The sequence below is a fragment of the Xylona heveae genome (genome assembly GCF_001619985.1).
Source record: "Xylona heveae TC161 unplaced genomic scaffold L228scaffold_3, whole genome shotgun sequence".
NCBI classification, from domain to species: domain Eukaryota; kingdom Fungi; phylum Ascomycota; class Xylonomycetes; order Xylonales; family Xylonaceae; genus Xylona; species Xylona heveae.
In genome coordinates, this window is record NW_017264195.1 from 1,618,342 (window position 1) to 1,637,177 (window position 18,836).

The 18,836-nt window shown below is 49.8% G+C and overlaps 7 protein-coding genes across 7 annotated transcripts; 6 read left to right on the forward strand and 1 right to left on the reverse strand.

The window, feature by feature from the left end:
• Positions 1-103: 103 nt before the first annotated feature.
• L228DRAFT_245371 (hypothetical protein) lies at positions 104-3,615 on the forward strand. Its single transcript, XM_018332142.1, has 4 exons — positions 104-454; positions 525-1,265; positions 1,335-2,421; positions 2,475-3,615. Exons 1-4 carry the CDS (start codon positions 305-307, stop codon positions 3,269-3,271), a joined length of 2,775 nt encoding a protein of 924 aa, XP_018189996.1. The 5' UTR covers positions 104-304; the 3' UTR covers positions 3,272-3,615.
• A 1,340-nt stretch (positions 3,616-4,955) lies between these two features.
• L228DRAFT_209339 (RNI-like protein) lies at positions 4,956-7,819 on the forward strand (the record flags this gene model as incomplete). Its single annotated transcript, XM_018329807.1, has 2 exons — positions 4,956-7,394; positions 7,475-7,819. 2 exons carry the CDS (start codon positions 4,956-4,958, stop codon positions 7,817-7,819), a joined length of 2,784 nt encoding a protein of 927 aa, XP_018189997.1.
• Positions 7,820-8,725: 906 nt separating this feature from the next.
• On the forward strand, positions 8,726-10,326 carry L228DRAFT_245374 (growth hormone-inducible transmembrane protein). The gene is made up of 2 exons (XM_018332143.1): positions 8,726-9,520; positions 9,592-10,326. Exons 1-2 carry the CDS (start codon positions 8,895-8,897, stop codon positions 10,073-10,075), a joined length of 1,110 nt encoding a protein of 369 aa, XP_018189998.1. The 5' UTR covers positions 8,726-8,894; the 3' UTR covers positions 10,076-10,326.
• Positions 10,327-10,482: 156 nt separating this feature from the next.
• L228DRAFT_281518 (hypothetical protein) lies at positions 10,483-11,793 on the reverse strand. Its single transcript, XM_018335893.1, has 2 exons — positions 11,336-11,793; positions 10,483-11,184 (listed from the first exon to the last, which is right to left on the reverse strand). The coding sequence occupies exons 1-2, from the start codon at positions 11,781-11,783 to the stop codon at positions 10,976-10,978; spliced, it is 657 nt and encodes a 218-aa protein (XP_018189999.1). The 5' UTR covers positions 11,784-11,793; the 3' UTR covers positions 10,483-10,975.
• Positions 11,794-12,047: 254 nt separating this feature from the next.
• On the forward strand, positions 12,048-13,044 carry L228DRAFT_245376 (hypothetical protein). The gene is made up of 2 exons (XM_018332144.1): positions 12,048-12,152; positions 12,208-13,044. The coding sequence occupies exons 1-2, from the start codon at positions 12,150-12,152 to the stop codon at positions 12,721-12,723; spliced, it is 519 nt and encodes a 172-aa protein (XP_018190000.1). The 5' UTR covers positions 12,048-12,149; the 3' UTR covers positions 12,724-13,044.
• Positions 13,045-13,374: 330 nt separating this feature from the next.
• L228DRAFT_259662 (kinesin family member 18/19) lies at positions 13,375-17,144 on the forward strand. The gene is made up of 4 exons (XM_018334182.1): positions 13,375-13,768; positions 13,827-14,066; positions 14,134-14,380; positions 14,434-17,144. Exons 1-4 carry the CDS (start codon positions 13,569-13,571, stop codon positions 16,801-16,803), a joined length of 3,057 nt encoding a protein of 1,018 aa, XP_018190001.1. The 5' UTR covers positions 13,375-13,568; the 3' UTR covers positions 16,804-17,144.
• A 282-nt stretch (positions 17,145-17,426) lies between these two features.
• On the forward strand, positions 17,427-18,679 carry L228DRAFT_218875 (peptide methionine sulfoxide). The gene is made up of 6 exons (XM_018330197.1): positions 17,427-17,878; positions 17,963-18,199; positions 18,272-18,324; positions 18,377-18,405; positions 18,456-18,538; positions 18,603-18,679. The coding sequence occupies exons 1-5, from the start codon at positions 17,596-17,598 to the stop codon at positions 18,487-18,489; spliced, it is 636 nt and encodes a 211-aa protein (XP_018190002.1). The 5' UTR covers positions 17,427-17,595; the 3' UTR covers positions 18,490-18,538; positions 18,603-18,679.
• Positions 18,680-18,836: the final 157 nt, after the last annotated feature.

Genomic DNA, 18,836 nt, shown 5'->3' on the forward strand with positions numbered 1-18,836 from the left:
TGACTGTGGGCCTGAAGTCTCGCTTACAGGCCTATCCTTTGGCGGTGTTCCTATGCTTCACTGTTCATCGCCACTTGCTCATCAGTTGGCCGCGCATTGACACTACCCGTATAGGTTGTTTGAAAGCACGACAGATATTAGAAAACTATTTGGTGGTTGCGTCGGCATTCAATCATAAACGTTTTGATCGATCTCGCGATATCCACGCGCGGCACCGACTCGCCAAAGTCGCATCTCCAAGGGACAGGCTCGAGCCATCCAACCGCACGGCAAGTTCCTCTACTCCATCAACGGAGAACGGAGAATGCCACCAAAACGCCCTTCGAGCGCGACTGAGACTCCTCACGCCAAGGTGACGAAGACTGAGCACTTCACGCCTGACGATTTCTCGAACTCGGTCAAGAAGAGGCTCCAGAGCTCCACCAGGACCGGGCAAGCTTGCGACCGATGCAAGGTATGTCATCATGCGAAGGCCATTTCAGGGGAAGCATGTCGAACGCGATGGCTAACACAAGCCTGAACAGGTTCGTAAGATTCGTTGCGATGGCCTTCCTGGAGGCTGTTCAGCATGTCTTCACAATAATACCGAATGTCGAACGACAGACCGTATTACCGGTCGAGCAACATCGAGGGGTTACGTTGAGTCCCTCGAGGAACGACTTCGGGATAACGATGCACGAATAAGAGAGCTGGAAGACCGCCTCATTGCCATGGGGGTTGAGGTCAAACCTGCTGATGGATATCATACTCCAAATGATGCACCCACTTTAGATTGGAGCCAGGCCGGGAATCCAAATGTTGCGCATATATGGGCACCTGCCCTCGCTGGCAATCCCAATGCAGGTCTGATGGCATACGCACCGGGGACGCCACCGGCCCCTGAGACTCGGCCTCAGGAGACAAACATTTTCCGTGCCTTGCCAGTTTTCCGCACCGGATGCAACGGAGACAATTATCTCGGCGTCTCCTCAGGAAATTCTTCCTTGAGTTCCATCCGCGGCACGGCCTTGTCAGTTCTCGGCATGGAGATTGACATTGCCGATTTTACGTCCAACGATATGGATGAGCCAGCTCCTTCTATATTTCAGCCGGAACTTTACAACAAGTCCTATCAGAGCTTCCTCCAGTCTGCGTTGAACATCAACACGAAGATTGATAAAGTAGAGCTTCCAGCCAAGATTGAGGGCGTCACCTATGTCGATTGGTACTTCAGGGTCATGAATCCGTATCTTCCGATCTTGCACAAGCCGACATTCATGACATTGGTAAGCGTTACCCCTTGTAAATCCGTAATATTAACGACTCAGTATCTAACTTCAATTTTCGCTCTTTAGCTTAACAGAATCTACGATGATCCGGAATTCAGGCCTTCGCCTGCCGAGACTGTCATGGTCCATATGCTCTTCGCAATAATGTTTTTCCAATATGCGGCCCGAAACTGGGAGGATGCTTCTCAGCAATCGGACTTGAACAGTCGCTCCAATCTGCACTATCACTATGCCCTTGGGTTTTTTTATCAATTGATGTCCGGGCATACGCTTCAGGATATCCAAGCGTTGACACTGATTTGTGCCCACCTCCGGACCTTTCCAAAGCCAGGGGCGAGCTGGATGGCTACAAGCCTTACCATGACACTTGCTATTGAGCTCGGTCTTCACAGATCAGCGAAGAGATGGGGCCAAACCGACCAGCAGAAAAATTTACTGGAAATTGAGATGCGGAAGCGCATATTCTACTCCGTCTTGGCCATTCTCGTCAGCCTCAGCGGCAAATTGGGTCGACCGATGCCTCTGCGTATCGAGGACTTCGACGTAGAGCTTCCTGAAGCAGTTGATGACGATCTGCTCTCGGAAGCAGGTCTTGATACCTCGAAGCCAGGTAGATGTAACTTTGCTGTAGGTGTCGAGGCCTTTAAGATCCTCCCAATTTTTATCGAACTTTACTCGCACATATATGCCGTTAGGCGATCGCCCCAGACCTATGTCGAGACTGTGCGACGATTGGAGACTAAGCTTCAGAGGTGGCAAGATCAGCTACCGGTCGAGCTTACGCAACCAGCTAGTTCGGAGAAACAGGAAGGTCGTGTTTTTGCTATCTATCTGGACATGTGGGCTCTAGAGCTTCGACTCCTCTTGCGACACCCTTCTGTCTCGCTCACTGCATCTCCTGAATTCAATAACGAAAATCTTGACGTCTGTCTCAAATCTGCGCGACAGATGCTGCATAACATGAGACAGCTCCAGAAGTACAAGAGCTTGGATACGACATGGTACAATAGTGCAGTCTACTTGATGGCAATCACAACCACCTTGTTCGTGGAATGGGAGAAGCGAGACCAGAGAACGGCGGCTGATTTGGCCTCTTTACGAGAGGAGATGAATTTTTCGCTAGACATCCTAGGCGATGTTGGTGGTGTCCTAGGTATGTTTCCTTGTTCAAGCAGACGTCAGTTTACGCAGTCTAATGCTCAGTAGGATCGGGCAAGCGTCTCCAAGAAGCCGTTCGTGTTGTCGTTGATGGTACCCTTGCAATGCTTTCGCGCAACCTTGCGACCAAGACCGCTTCCGCGGCGTCCGCTGCTGTTGCATCGGCAGACCTTAATCGGCCTTCTTCGCATTCACCTACTCAGGGACAAGCCACACCTCCCAGTGGTGCCCCTTTCGATGCGCAGGGCAGCTACTCACCGGGATTCCCGGATCATGGCGACGGAGCGAATACAGCTGCCAATGCCGGTGCTAGAGGAAGCGCCTACATTTCACCCGACGATCCGAGCATGACACAGACTCAGACACCATACCCTGCAGCTGCGACTGCTCAATATTCCTACCCTGAGCCATCCTATCCTGCCCAGCCAGGGCCGTTTGACGCAAGTCCGTATCCCAATGCGCCTGATGGAGGCTTGAACAACATGTCTTCAGTCCAGCCCTCAGCATCTCAGGGCTCTGCCAATGCATTCATGTTTCCAAATGCTGGTGGAAACCCTGCGTACCCGCCAGGCGGCAACTTTGGAGGTTCTCAGTCGTGGCGGCAGTGGACCGGTACGATGGCCAACAATCTCGAGCCGCAGGAGTATCTTAATTCAGCGAGTGCGCTGATGCAGCTTGGTGGCCGCGATGTTGGTCAAGCCGAGGGAGGCCCGAACCCAGCGCCGGTGGCAGACATGACTGGAAACATGGGTGGCGGTGACGTAAACGCTAATGGAGGCATGGGTGCGGGCGCTGGACAGCCTTGGCCACTTATGATCTTCGACATTGGACAGGGTAACTCTTAATGATATTGTGATACACTTATGTTTTACTTTCCTTGTTTCTGTCGGGCTGGCTGGAGGACGGCGGTAGTGGACGATAGACTGCTTTAATTATTTAACAAGGCCGTTCTCTGCGCCGGAGGTATGGTAGCAGCCTTTGCTCATTCTTGCTGATCAAACTCCTTCTTGTTGAGGAGTGAAAGTTCGGAATTTGTCTCCTTTCATTGCTTTTCCTTTCCCCCTCTGGGCTTATCTCTGCTATCATTTTTTCCATTTCCTTGGTCATTACGGCGTATAGCTTGATTCACTTCCTGGGCGGCTCGGTGGAATTTTATACTATTTCAGTGCAGTCTTCAACACGTGACTTGTATTCCGTGTAATGGACATGACGCTTATTAAGAAGCAAATAGTTTCATTGTAATACAAACTTGAAAATTTTCATGAGTTGGAGCAGCGCAGATGATACGATGTAGTACTAGGGCCCAGGATCTCCAAGAGGTGCATTTACCCCAGTTTCGCGATCTATCGTAATAGACCATGCAGCTCTCGATAGAGCAATTTAAGGAATTTTCCAAGGGATCATAATTATACCAACAGTGCCTTTTGGTGCATTTCCAATCGTGTTAACATTTGATGATCAAAAACGACGCAATGTATCCATTTTTTCTCACCGTCGTTGCCAAGCATTGTCGGGCCCTGTGTCTCGTCTCTTAATAGCGGATCGCGTGCCGCCTCCACTGCTGAATACAGTAGAAGACTAACTATTGATGGTAATCAGCTCCCCCCTCCCCCATGATCCCCCCCGTCATTCCCTCACCCCCACCTGAGAGTAACTGACTGGCAGCACCCGGGCTTGGCCCGAACCACCACCACCCAGTCACATTATCATAAATCAGTGGAGAAGGCAAACTGCAAAAGAAAGGCTTCGATCGGCTGCTTACTGGCCCACCGGCCCTCAGCTTCTGTCTTTTGGACCCCGGATTATCCAATCAATCCTCCAGTCAATCAATCTCCATCGAGCATGGTGCTCCGCAATCCTACCATGTATCAATGCGATATCTCCCCTTGCTATCGTTGATTACACGATCCACATCACCAGGTACGCCATTTTCCATGAGCCTTCCATGCCACTTTGAAAAGTCAATTGACCACTCTTCGTCACAGCTTGCAGCTTAGATCACTTAGTGGCACCGTCCACCCAGGCATCTGCCATCCTCAGGCTCCCCTCTCTCCTTCTCCTCCTCAGCCTGTACCGGCTCTGATTTATCGCCCACCATCGTCTTCACTCACCCGCGGAGGCCTCTTTTTTCGCCCCTGTCATCCGCTCTAGTTCCGAGTTTACAGTACTTATCATCCACTGGCTGCAACCGACGGCCTTATATCTACAAATTGTTTGACAAGCTCTGTCGGAACATTTTGTAGACACAATTACTTTTTGCGGCGGTCGGCTTAGTGTTGCTCGCGTGATAGGACCAAAAGCCTATACGTATTGACAGATGAGAGAGCTATATAATCTGATTGCCAAAGGACTGGCTACCGATTGACAAAATTTACTCATCTAGCTCTCCACGAGACTCAACGCCAAATTCTTTCCTCCTGCCATCTAGGAGCCCAGCGTGCGAGGATAATCTGGCAATCCGATGCGTCGGAACCCTGCGAGATCTCAACGCGGACCAGTTCTAACAGGATTTGCTGGACTTGCTTCTTCATGCCTCGGCATCACCGGTCTGGCGGGGGCGCCTTGGCCAAGGGCCATGTGCCCCCTGTGCCGGAAAATCTGTCCCTGATTAGGACCTTTAACTCGGAGAGTAATCCGGCGCGCCCAATACGGCCATCGCCCTTAACCGCTTCTCAAATTCAGGGCATTCCTCTTGATCTCCTCGATCGTATTCGCTCATTTCCGCTCTTCCTGTCGGCCCCAGATTCTTTTCTCATCGCAATCGGATCACACTTGAGGCCTCAAGTTCAGTCGGCCCACGATAATGTTGTGACAGAGGGGGATGAAGCTCGAGCCATGTACTGGCTGGTGCGTGGTGCAGTCGCTGTTACGTCGCGCGATGGTGAGAGCACTTATGCCGAGCTTCGACCGGGCGCCTTCTTCGGGGAGATTGGGGTTCTGATGGACATACCTCGCACAGCCACCATTGTGGCTCGTACGCGATGTCTGCTTGTGGTCTTGAAGAAGGAAGATTTGATGAAGGAGTTGCCTAAATTCCCAGAGGTTGAGCGTGCTATTCGCGAGGAAGCGCAGGAGCGACTGACGATTCTGGATCGGAAAAAGAAAACAAAGGAGCCTGCTCCTTCCATGCAAGGTACTGCGCCGGCCTCTCCGAAGCCGAATGGTAAGCGTACACGCGATGGTATGCTCGGTGAAGTCGTCATGGGGGACGAAGGAACAGTCAAAGCGGGTGAAATTGTTGTTCACAAGAGGCGGAAGTCACCAAGCCCCAGTCTCGCAGAAACTGCAGCCTCAAGCGCCTTGGGAAGCAGCATGGTGAACGTTCGGCAGCTATTGAAAGAGCTCCCTCTGTTTACAAGCTTGCCGCCTGAAATTCTTCACTTTCTGGGATTAAATGCCCAGCCGCAAACATATCCCCCATTTACTGACATTATCCGGCAAGACACGCTTGGGAGGGAGGTCTTTTTCATTGTTAGGGGGGAGGTTGAGGTTGTGGATGAGAAGAATGGTTTCGGTGCTACGAACGGAAGGGAGAGCATGGAACGGAGGGTTCATGTGCGAGCCCGACTCAAACCAGGCCATTATTTTGGAGAAGTGACAAGCTTGTCCCTTGCCCCACGAAGGACAGCTACGGTCCGCTCCATCACTTCTGTTGAGTGCTTGATGATTGGCGGTTCCGTGCTCGATGAGTTATGGGAGCGTTGCTCCCCGGACATTCGACAGCAAGTGGAAAACACGGCAAAGCAGAGACTGGAGGCCGCCAATGATGAGGACATTATTATGCCAGATGCCCCCGAAAGTACTCCTCCCGCTATTGACGAACTTGCCATTGCGGATCGCCGGCCACAGACGCCAGGCAAGCAGCAACCTCCGAAGGTAAATTTGCAGAAACCTGCCGCAGATGGCCACCCCGCCTCTGGAAAGACCGAGGAACCCTTCGACCCCGACCCATTTCTTAACCATGATCTGGATAACATCCGCTTCCGGTCTCGGCGAGGCTCATTGGCGCCTCCAGTGCCAGAAGCTGGGGCAGGAGATAGGAGAGATGTCGGCCCCTCCACTCCAAGTCGCAAATCGCTGTCTCCTTCACCTTCTCTGAACAAACATGCAATCACACCGCCAGAATCTAAAGCGACACCCAAGCGACCTAAGTTAGTCCCGCGAGTGGCAAGCCATAGAAGTCAAGGCATCCTTCCAGATGCGGTTCTCATTAAGATATTCCAGCATTTGGATGTCTATCAGCTCATGCGCATTCGTAGTGTCTCCATTCACTGGTCTAAAATAATTTCTACTTCACCAGATTTGCTTCATCTCCTTGATCTAACACCTTATAATCGCAAGGTCACTGACGACGCTCTCATAAACTATATCTGCCCTTTCGTTGGCTCGCGCCCTCGCGTTATCAACGTGAACAATTGCTTCCACATCACTGATGAAGGGTTTAGCGCTCTAGCCGTCGCATGCGGAGCCAATGTGCGCTGCTGGCGGATGAAGAGCGTGTGGGACATTACAGCCCATGCAGTTCTTGAGATGGCCAACAGTGCCAAGAGCTTGGAAGAAATTGATCTAAGCAATTGCCGCAAAGTGAGCGACAATTTACTTGCAAGGGTGGTAGGATGGATAGTACCTGAAAGCAGTGCGAGCCGATTACACAAGTCTCATGATACTGCCCGTGGTCAGGGCCCAGGAACTGTCATCGGCTGCCCCAAGCTGAGGCGGTTAACGCTGTCTTACTGCAAGCATGTCACAGATCGATCGATGGCGCATTTTGCAATCCATGCCGCGTCGCGTTTGGAGCAGCTTGACCTTACGCGTTGTACGACTATAACCGATCAAGGATTCCAGCACTGGAGCATGTACCATTTTTCGAAACTCCGTAAGCTCTGCCTGGCAGACTGTACATATTTGACGGATAATGCCATTGTCTACTTGACAAACGCAGCAAAGGAACTTCGGGAACTTGATCTGGTAAGTTGCAAATTGCACTTAATGCGACAGAGTTGAACCCCATGCTCAAGAAAGTTTTAATCATCTAACACGATATGCAGTCTTTTTGCTGCGCGCTGTCTGATACTGCAACAGAAGTGCTGGCTCTAGGATGCCCCCAGCTGACACACTTAAAACTGTCTTTTTGCGGAAGTGCTGTTTCAGATGGATCGCTTAGGAGTATTGGTCTCCATCTCCTAGAACTCCAGTCTTTGTCTGTTCGAGGATGTGTCCGGGTCACCGGCGTTGGTGTCGAGGCTGTTGTCGATGGATGCCACAAGCTCAGAGCATTTGACGTTTCACAGTGCAAGAACCTGCTAGGGTGGCTGAATAGCGGCGGGGTTCAGCGAATCGGGAAGCGGGTGAAGTTCGAGACTGTGGCTGGCCATGAACTCGCAAAATTGTGATTTGTTTTGATGTGCACATATTTCTTTTTGTTAAGCCTGGCGGATCAGCCTGGTCGGACGGAGTCATCGGCGCAAGATACGACCTGTTTCCTCCTAACATTTGACTTCAAACCTCTTGTTCCTTTACGACATCATTCGGTCCATCTGCATTTTTATTGGAACATTCCCTCACACAGCATCGGCGAATGCACTATCATCTATATCATTGCTTGCAATACTTGGGTTGTTGGCTGGTAGCGATGCGAGCCTCCCTTCTTCGTTAACCTGATGCGGGCTGTTTGTGCCCTGTCTGTTGCATTAGGAGCTCATCGGAGTTGGAATCGGAGTAGCTGAGATGACATTGCATTCTGATGCGACGATACCTCCTTTCCATGCACTTTTGTCCTCTTTTTGAGTACTGCTTCATCCATGGACCGTATGATGGGAAATATTCGAGTTCATGCACAGGGATGAATTTGCTGGATGTACATTTAGTAAATATTTGGTCATGCAAACTTGAATACTTTGGTCGCAAAATTTAATCTCTTTGATGTTTTCTAGTTTGTAAGATACTCAATCCAAATCCTTTTTTATTTACTGCAGCTCAAAGCCAATTGAGACCTTATAGATATCCAAGCAGCTATATCACGCGAGAGCCATCACTCTTCGATCAGTTAACCCCAGGAGAGTGCCATCAGATTCAAGAACAGGAGGGTAGCTGATATCGACGTGCTGCCATCCTCAAAGAATCAGTACAAGCGTTGAGGTTAACTTATCATGTGAAAGTACATGCTTACATAAGATGATAGCTTACACCATCCAGAAGCTCATTGGAACATTCTGGTTCAACGGACGTCACTGATCGGGCCCCTCGGGAAATAGCGAAGAGCAAACCTCCGATCGCCGAACAGTTGAGAACCTTCCTCGCCTCTCTACTCTGTACTCATCAACCAACAACTCACTTCTTTGCGTGCGTTGCAGTGATTACTGCTTCTCTCCGATCTTTTTCTTCCTCACCAACGTCAGTGTCATTGCAACTAAAAAGCAATTCCGACTCGAATTTCCTTTGGTCCCGCAAGGACAACTTTATCGCACGATGGCTACGTTCCTTCGGCGACCTTTTGCTCTCTCGGGAGCAGTCCTGAAGGAGCTCCCGAAATCCTCTCCTTCATCCGCAGCTCGATCATTCCATAGCGGTGCCTTCTTCACGGCCCCAAGACCTGCAACATCTGCAACTGTTTCTCGCAACGCATTTGCTGCATCCCGCTCCGCTGCCTTCTCGTCCACATCCAAGACATCCGGCGTCTTTTCTTCTCCTCTTGCCGCGCTCCGCTCCCGTGGGAACAATGTCCTCCAATCCACCTTTCGACGAACGTACACGAATCAGGGCTACCAAGCCTCTGCTCCTAATGCCGGTACGCTCACACAGCGTTTGCTCTATGGCGCGGGAATCGTTGGCGGTACACTTGTGGCCATCAACCTCATTTTCAACCGTGAGACGCGTGAGGATGGCGGCATGCCGCCTTTTGAGCGAAGCTTTCTGAATGAGACTTTCCTCCACACTGGCCTTGGCGTGGGTATCATTGGTATTGCCGCTCGTGCTCTGCACGTGAATGGCTGGAGTTACCGCCTTATGGCAATGAACCCCTGGATGGTCATGGGCCTCAGCTTGGTTGCTAGCATCGGTACTATGTACGGCACTTTTAACACGCATCCTAGCAAGTAAGTCATCACCTTTCTACCCTTTCCAGTTTAGTTGCCCAACTGTAGTGCTAACATTGTTCTCTCAACAGCTACGTCCAAAAATACGCTCTCTGGGCCGGGTTCAACCTGGCTCAGGCTGCCATTCTCTCGCCTCTTATGTTCATGTCCCCTGCTCTGCTCGCCCGTGCAGGTCTCTACACCGTTGCCATGATGGGCTCTATTGCATTCGTTGGTGCCACTGCTAAGCAGGAGAAGTACCTCTACCTCGGTGGTCCCCTTCTTGCTGGTGTTGCGATTGTTGCCGTGTCTGGTCTCGCCCCCCTCGTTCTTCCCGCAACTGCGGTTCGCACCCTGGCTTGGAGTGAGAAGATCTGGCTCTATGGCGGTCTCGCTGTCTTTGGTGGCTTCACCCTGTATGACGTCCAAAAGGTTTTGCACCATGCTCGTCTCTCCGAGCGCGGTCTTATCCCCCGCGATGTCGTTAATGAGAGCATCTCGCTCGAGCTCGACTTTTTGAACATTTTCATCCGCATGGTTCAGATTTTGGGTATGAGACAGAACAACCGTCGCTAAATGTAACCCAAGATTTGTTGATCGCTTTCGGACTCGGAGATCTATGGATGAAGATGACTGGGAGGGGAGAACAGAGAAAATATCAATTTGCGATTAATGCACTTTAGCAAGAGCTATGATAGATAGACTCTTTGCAGCGGAGTTTTGAGCTTTATCTGTCAAGGATTATATCATTACATTTGTACAGTCTTTTCTTTTCTTTTTTCTTTTCCCCTTTAAATTTATTTTTATGATCTAATGTCTCCCCTCTTAATTATCGCTTCAAGAAGCTCTCAAATTCTATAAATAGAAAATTGAAATTTGTCTATATTTAAAGTTGAGATGAAATATTACTTTCCTTGAGAAGATTTACTTGAGTCCACTGACGCCGAGTTGAGGAGTTCTGCATATTTGATTCAGTCAGTTCTGAAATGGTCATGAATCGACAGAAGTCATCCGCCATCCGGCTGTTCAAATGGATGAATGGTTTGATGTGACGCCCGTTTGTCTTTGTATGCCATGCCTTTGCTATTTTGCAACAGGCGAGAGTTATCTAGTGGGAGCTGCGCAATGCGTTGATAGCTTGTCGCTGACTTGGACCTTCACTTGACCGGAACGGGCGCTGCAGTTTCAGCGAGCATATCGCCCCCGCATCGGTACAAAAGGATACTGGAAGACTGGCACATGTCTATCGTACGAGGCGGTACCATTTTGCGGCATATTGCTCGTTATTTTGGCGTGAAAAGCATTAAGCTTGGAGCTCGACTGGGGCTTGTGCTTCTCTGATTGTCCATGTCCGATAATATCTATCAGGACATTAAGTCTTGCACGGAATCCACGTAGGAATAAATACGTAGACACAGTTGGGTATTTTGCAAAAGAGGTGCTTCTGCAAGCACTTCACGGGTGCTCATGCCCGTCTCATGCCAATTGCGTCTGAGCACCATCCGCAGTAGCTGCGGCAGCAGCAGCAGCTCTCCTCTCTTTCCGTTTCGTTCCCAGGATGAAATCCACATAGGCTAGTCGTCGTCCCTGCAAAAGTGACAGGGCGTCTTGAGTCAGGCCATAACCCAGACCGAAGAGGAGACCCATTTTAGCGGTACGCGCGGCTGTTATTACTGGGAAACGGTCTATTATTTGATTAAGTAGCTGATTAGCTGCTAGACTGATATTTGGAATATGGATTTTGATCGTTTGGCAGGTGACTTATGTGACTGCCATTGTAATGGCATATTTGCTCAGGCAAGAACAGTGCTTGGAAAGGATGAGAAACCAACTTACGCCATAAGCTGAATCCACCAGCAATGCCCAAGCCCGCCACGACTGTCGAAAAGAAATCCTTCTGTCCTCCGCGTAGTCGGTCGACGGCTTCTTCCACGGTGAAGAATCCGCCTACCCATACGCTCACTTTTGTGCCCATTTTCAGCCCTTCTCTCACCCCACCTAGCATCATATGGTAGTTCTTGCTCTTGTGGTAGAGGTACCATCCTGTCGGAGTCTGAGGGAGCCGGTGTGCGTTCTCGGCCCGGAACCGTAGTCCGGCCATCATGCTTCCCTGGGAAAGACCCATCCCGACTCCCGCAAGGAATGATCCTAGCATGCTGGCTGGGATCCGGAGGTGCAGCGGAAGACCGAGACGGTCGGTTTCCGGAAGCTCAGGGCTGGGGTCCGTTGGGAGAGTCATTGTTGCGGGGGGAGGAACGTTGGGCTGGGATGCAGTGGAGGTCATTGTCTGTGGTGGGGTTTCGTGAATTTTAAGTATATATCTCTTGTTGAAAATACAAAGATATAAAGAAGTGAATTATGACTTAAGAAGAGTTTGAGTAGAAATTAAAGACGTCAGTAGCTCCTAAGAACTCTGAGGAAATTGAAGGTGACTGTCATGTGTTGCTCAACAGCTGCGGAAGGTGGTTCGGGAAACGGAGTAATATATGATCCGTGGTCGATAAGCGTCACTTTGTGGGTTGGTTGGTGAATTCGAGATTCGCGTTCAGCGACGTGTATGCAATCATATACAGCGTGTCCCTTTTGAAGATTCTAACTCAAAACAAGAAACACTTGTAAATTGAAAGTTGAATTTAATAGAAAAAAAAATATGGTATGGAATCTCTATATGCGTTGATACCTTCGATCACAACTGACAGCTGCCGCAGCCGCTTTCCGAAGCAGATCAGAGCTCGTGGACCTTCAGGCTCAAGCACCACAAGACGACTATCCTTCTCTTTGTGCGACCATTACAATCATTCGATTCTATTAAGGAAGATCTGCTCCATGCCCTAAGGTCTACACGCCCTGATGGCACATTGAACGGCAACAAGATCCCTACAAGCTCCGACGAAGTTGTACTCGGTGTACCTATTGATAACAACGACTTAAGCAAAGGCTGGGTAGCACTCGAGATCCCGGAGTCAGAGATTCTCGATGAGCAAGGCGTCAAACGAAAGGTCGGCGGCAAGCAGAGTGTTCTAAATCAGAGCCCCCAAGGAGCAGGACTGAAAGATGGAGCGGTGCTGGCGTTCAAATTCCGCGAACCAGGCGCTGGAAAGACAAAGGACGAGGACAAAGATGACCTAGGGTTAGAGGATGAACAAGATGATGGGCAATGGGATGTATCGATTCCAAGCTACGAGGAGGAGTATGGTAGTCAGGCGGACTATTCCGAAGAGTGACGAGAAAAGCAGCGAGAGAAGGGAGAAGAGGGGGAGGGCTAGTGAAGCCCGGAGATTTTGTGTCATACTGGCGTTATCTGGAACTGCATCTGGAATCATGGTATCTATTTGATGAGAATGATGTATGAAATACCCTTGATAAAAGTTATTCAAATGAAGGGGACTAGTCTCATTAGTACAAATAACCTCAAAGGTGTGTTTACTACAGGGTCAAATGATGAATGACGAACGGACCCTTTTTCAAAGATGCCAAACGATTCGTCTTATTTTCTAAGGCATTACTGATGTATAGATCACCATAATATATTTAATTACAAGGCAAAAAAAGGTAGAATATTTCAGCATCGGTTTGCTTTTGTGAGAGTGGCTCATGAGTTTTATAGAGAGGATCATCCAATAGGTGTCTTAAATCCTGGTCACCCGAAGCAGCAGAACAAGAATAAAATGACTGATCAGCCAGGATCTTGTTGCACAGGCCGCTGTCTCTATGTGTCTGTTCTTAATTGTCTCAGACTCTGATGGTTGAGACCCTGAAAGTGAGCTGGTCACCGCCGTTGCCGGGTCAACCGGAGTTTACCGTTCACGTCGAACCCAAGCAGAAGCAAAGTGACTTGAGCAGCATCAACACGACATTTGACCAAGAGCGTGACAGCTCCACGACCTCGACATTGAGCGGTCCATGTTATACTAACCAGCAGGGAAATCAAAAGATCTGTTGTCGGAGATCGATCAACTGGCGCCGAAAAACCAACTGTCGCTACTACGGAACTGACGCGAGCGAGTAACTCGCTCCTTTTCCAACGTCAACACGTTGCTGAACCCAACGAGCAGGCATTTGGACCAAGATGGCAGCCCCAGGTGGCGCTTCTTCAATCTCTGTCACCGTTAGAGTTCGACCTTTCACTATTCGTGAAGCGGCGCAGTTGACGAAATGCGACGACACTCCCTTTTTTCTGGGCGACGGTTCTCTCGCGGCCGTTCCGACCCCGAAACTTGTCCAGAAGGGCATTCGGCCCGTTATCAAGGTCGTGGATAATAGATGCTTGTAAGCGGCATATTGAAAACGAGACGTCAACGGCAAATTTGGCTAATTTTCCCGTTAGAGTGTTCGATCCTCCTGAAGATAATCCCATTCAGCGATTCTCACGATCAGTCGTTCCTACTACGGGCAAAAGAGTCAAGGACCAGACTTTTGCTTTTGACAGAGTATTTGAAGAAAATGCGTCGCAGCAAGAAGTTTACGAATCGACCACGAAGGGTCTTCTGGACAGCGTGATGGATGGCTACAACGCGACTGTTTTCGCCTACGGCGCCACAGGATGCGGCAAGACCCATACTATAACGTGAGTTTCTGGCGGAGAGGCTGACAGTCTAGATTGGATGTAGGAAAGTGAGGCTGACTGCGTTTAGAGGAACCTCCCAACAACCAGGAATCATCTTCATGACCATGCAGGAGCTCTTTGAACGCATTGCTGAGACAAGAGATGAGAAAGAAACAGAAGTGTCCCTATCTTACCTGGAAATCTATAATGAAACTATTCGAGACCTTCTGGTTCCTGGAGGAAGCAATGGTGGCAGCAGAAGTGGCCTCATGCTTCGAGAAGATGCGAATCAGGCAGTCTCAGTGGCAGGCTTGTCCAGCCACCGTCCACAAAATGTATGGTATACTGAATCCCATTCGATTTGCGCATTTTGACTGACAACATACAGGTTCAAGAAGTCATGGATATGATTGTCAAAGGCAATGAGTACCGGACGATGTCTCCCACCGAAGCGAACGCAACGTCTTCCCGTTCGCATGCAGTGCTGCAGATCAATGTATCTCAGCGCGATCGTACCGCCGATGTCAACGAGCCTCACACCATGGCTACCCTCAGCATCATTGACCTTGCTGGTAGTGAAAGAGCAAGTGCTACCAAGAATAGAGGCGAGAGATTGATTGAGGGTGCCAACATCAACAAATCTCTCCTTGCGCTTGGCAGTTGCATCAACGCACTCTGCGATCCCCGCAAGAAGAACCACGTCCCCTATCGTAACTCAAAGCTCACGCGTCTTCTCAAATTTTCGCTCGGTGGAAACTGCAAGACCGTGATGATAGTTTGCGTGAGCCCGTCTAGTCAACACTTTGACGAGACCCAAAACACTCTTCGTTATGCCAACCGCGCGAAAAATATTCAGACCAAGGTCACTCGAAATGTCTTCAACGTCAACCGCCACGTCAAGGATTTCTTGAAGAAGATTGACGAGCAAATGAACCTCATCAATGAGTTGAAGCAGCAACAGAAGGACTATGAGACGAACGCTTTTGCAAAGTTCAGGAAGCAGCTAGAGAAGCGTGACCATGTCGCCAAAGAAGGTATCACCCGGATCCGGAGCGCTTTTGATCATACTGCAAGTGAAAGACAAGAAAAGATGTTGAACATGAGAAGATTGCGTCAGATCGAAAGACGAATCTCGATGTTATCTGCTTGGATTGCAGCTTTTGATTATGTGTGCGAAGCGAGGGGCGAGGAGAATCCGCCCGATCAATTGGCAGCAGTGCGCAAGAGCGCCCAAGGTATACTGGTAGAGCTGGAGAGTAGTCGACACCATTATCATCAGCGGCTTTCCAAATGTGACTGGGAGAGGTCTATGGACTCTGCGTTGCAAAATGCTCTCAAGCAATTAAAGGAATCAGAGGGCCCCACAGGTAGCGACCCCTCGGACGCAGCGCGTCTGATCAGGGAAGTAGAGCTTTTGAAAGCCAATGCTGAACGTGAGGGGCTCTCTGGAGTTTTGGAACAGGAGAAGGGAGGCGATGCAGGGATGGTCCAAATGCTTCTTCAAGCGCACTTTGATACAATATCTTCCTTGCACAAAATTCTGCAGATGGACGAACAAGCTGCTGTGGAAGCCGCCAAATCAAGCTTGGGCAATATCATTACGGAGTGTTCTGACGTAACCTCGCAAGTAGTCAAGCCTGATGGGAGTTTGCCGCTCCCTGAGCCCACCGTCCCAAGCTGGACAGGGTCACCGAAGCGAGGGACCCCGAAACGACCGAAGCAGGTCAGCCTGGTCGTGTCTCCCATGAAGCCATTGGCACCTGCGCTTGCGAGCGCAGCTCATCTTGCTGCGTCTCCAGTCAAGGGTTCTCCAAAGAGAAGAAAGGCTGCCGTTGTGCGGAAGGCCGTCTCCTTTACACCGAAGAAGAAGGCACCTATGAAGACTGCAAAGAGAGGAGTGAGATGGAAGGATGACAGCGATGAAGGCGGCATGCTTGCTGAGTTTGAAAAGACGCCGCAGCGGTACGACTCAACGCCAGAAGAAGTTCATGTCGAGGAGATTGCGGAGCCGACCGTCGAATCATCTGTCGAATCACCTATTCCCTCGGTAGGACCGATGCCAGACGTTGAGGCCCTTCTCGATTCTTCGCCGATTCCCACGCCTCCAAAGGCGTCCATTGACATCAAGCCAAAGTCAAATAGATTCCAGACGGGCTTCCTTTCCAAGAAGCACGACGGCTCACCAGGACCGGTGATGCATCCCCGGCGAACAGTGAGCGCAGGCCATTCTTCTCCACTTCGTGAATTAGAGCCCGGCAGGACATCCAACCGGGCCTCACCTACTGTCGCCAGCGCTGCGCTTCTTAACGACAGCACCCTAGAATCTGGTAGCAACTCGGGATCCGATGAAGAGAGCCGCAGAGTCAGGCTGGACAAGCTGGATGATATCCGTAAGCGCGCTGTCACGAAACGGGCATCATCAACGGCCCTGACTGGGGCTCCCGCTGGTCGTACTGGGCGTCAGCGGAGTCCCACTGCGTCTTCGTTGAGCAGTCCGCCTGGAGAGAAGTCCATGTTCACCGCTGGTCAGGCGCGGCGTATGGTTAGATCTGACAAGGAGAATGACAGTAAAGGAAGCGTCCTCAGCCCTAGAACTGCCCCAGTGATAAAGGGCGGTGCGCAAAGACGCACGACTATCGGTGAAGAAAGAACTCGGCCCAGCGCGGGTCTTCGGGGAGACGCTGTGCGGCTGGTGACAGCCGGGGCTGGAGCAGCCAGGGGAAGCTTGACCTCTACTGGAAAGAGCGCATGGAGGTAGATGCAATCATCAAACCATCATGCGACATTACATCTTTCATTTAGCGAGTCCAACATGCAAGGCGGAAGCATTTTTGGCCAACCAATGGCGGATTTGGAAGCGATTCGGATCAATCCTTTTATGCTTCATGCATTCATTCTACTCATTTTACCCTTTTCATTTTCTTTGGAGTTCGGAAAACAAGGCGTCACGGTCGGATACCTCTCTGTGTGCCGTGTTTTGTCTGTTTGTCTTGATGACTTGTATTTTAGATCTGCTTGCTTTTCAGTTTTGGGCATAGGGCAGCACGGTCTAAGCAAATAACTTACCGATTAATTCACAACATGAGGCACCATGACGACTTTTTTTTATTTCTAAACCTCGGCATGACGATTGATGGCAATTAGAATTTCACACTTTGTGCCACTTATTCTGATGATTTGGAATTCATGAGCGCATACAAGGTGTAAATGGACTTTTGTTGAAGCGTAGTCATGTTGTGTGTTGACATATACCGGAGCGGGTGAACGACTGCGCCACAAAGATTTGTCAAACGGACCGAACCCCCCGCCACCAGCCACAAATTGCATCAATGACGCCAATAGTCCCCAATATTAGTGATCCGTTATATATCCACAAAGGTAAAGCTTCAATAATTTCAAATACATTTCCACGGACCTTATAACCACCGATTTAGGCTCTTCCAACCTCTAATCTCAGATACACAGCACTATTATCATACCCAGTCAATCGAGGTCAATCAATTCGCGCCGATATATCATCTTCTTTGTCTGCCTTGGTCCCTTGTTGACCATGTTCGCCTCGGGCACCATATCCATGATGCCCTCGTTTTTGGCACGCCTTATTCGTCCTTTTTCCTCGAGCACCCACCTCGGCCTCACTCCCGACACGGTCGCGCAAAAATACCCAGCCAATGCGCAGCTCGCGACCGTTGCAGCGGGATGTTTCTGGGGCGTAGAGCACATGTACCGCAAGGCATTCGCGGGCAAGGGTCTGCTGGATGCTAAGGTCGGATATATTGGAGGAGATGCAAAGCATCCTAGCTACCGCCAGGTCTGCACCGGCAGCACAGGACGTAAGCGCCGCCATCAATGAATACAGCAGCGCCATATTATTCGGTTACAGAGAAGAGACTAATAACCTATTGCGCGACAAGCAGATGCCGAAGCTCTCCAGATAGTCTTTGACCCTGAGCAGGTCTCATATCGCCAGCTTCTCGAGTTCTTCTATCGCATGCACGACCCTACTACGCTAAATAGCCAAGGCCCGGACGTTGGAACGCAATATCGCAGCGCCATCTTTTTCTATACCGACGAGCAGGAGCGCATTGCCAAGGACATTACGGAGAAGGTTCAGAAAGAGTGGTGGAAGAAGAAGCTCAGTACGGAGATTATCCGTAAGTACTCCACATTCCTATACAGCAATTCACTTGAAGAAGTGAACAACCGTGCTGATATCGGTTGGACAGCTGCTGGAGAGTGGTGGGATGCTGAGGACTACCACCAACTCTACCTTGACAAGGCAAGTACTCATAAAAGAATCGGTTATAGACCTGTTGCTAACTTCGATATAGAACCCTTCTGGATATGAGTGCCCGTCTCAGTAAGTTTTTGACTCGTACACAGCTTAACAGAATGTGCTAACGAGAATAGCTTCCTACGAAAATTTGAACCCCTCTCTTCATAATAGGCTAGGGCGATTTATGTGTATCCTAGGATTGCACACATATTATGTGGTATGACTTTTACTTCTCATGTATTTTCATTTCAAGTCCATTTTGTTCTGAGGCCAAGTACTAGGTCTATGCGAATTCCTTGTCCTCACTTCTGTCTTCTCACAATGTGATTGTGACTTTCTTTGACAGTTCAAACCAAGTTTCAGTCTGAACAAAGCACTGTACCTTAGTTGTACATTACTCTTCCATTTTTGTCAAACTCTTTGTTCATCTAACAAAACCACTTTACCAATATATAAAAACGTTCCACATCAGTTGGCTCGACACCCTCAGGAATATACAGAGGTATTACTCGAAC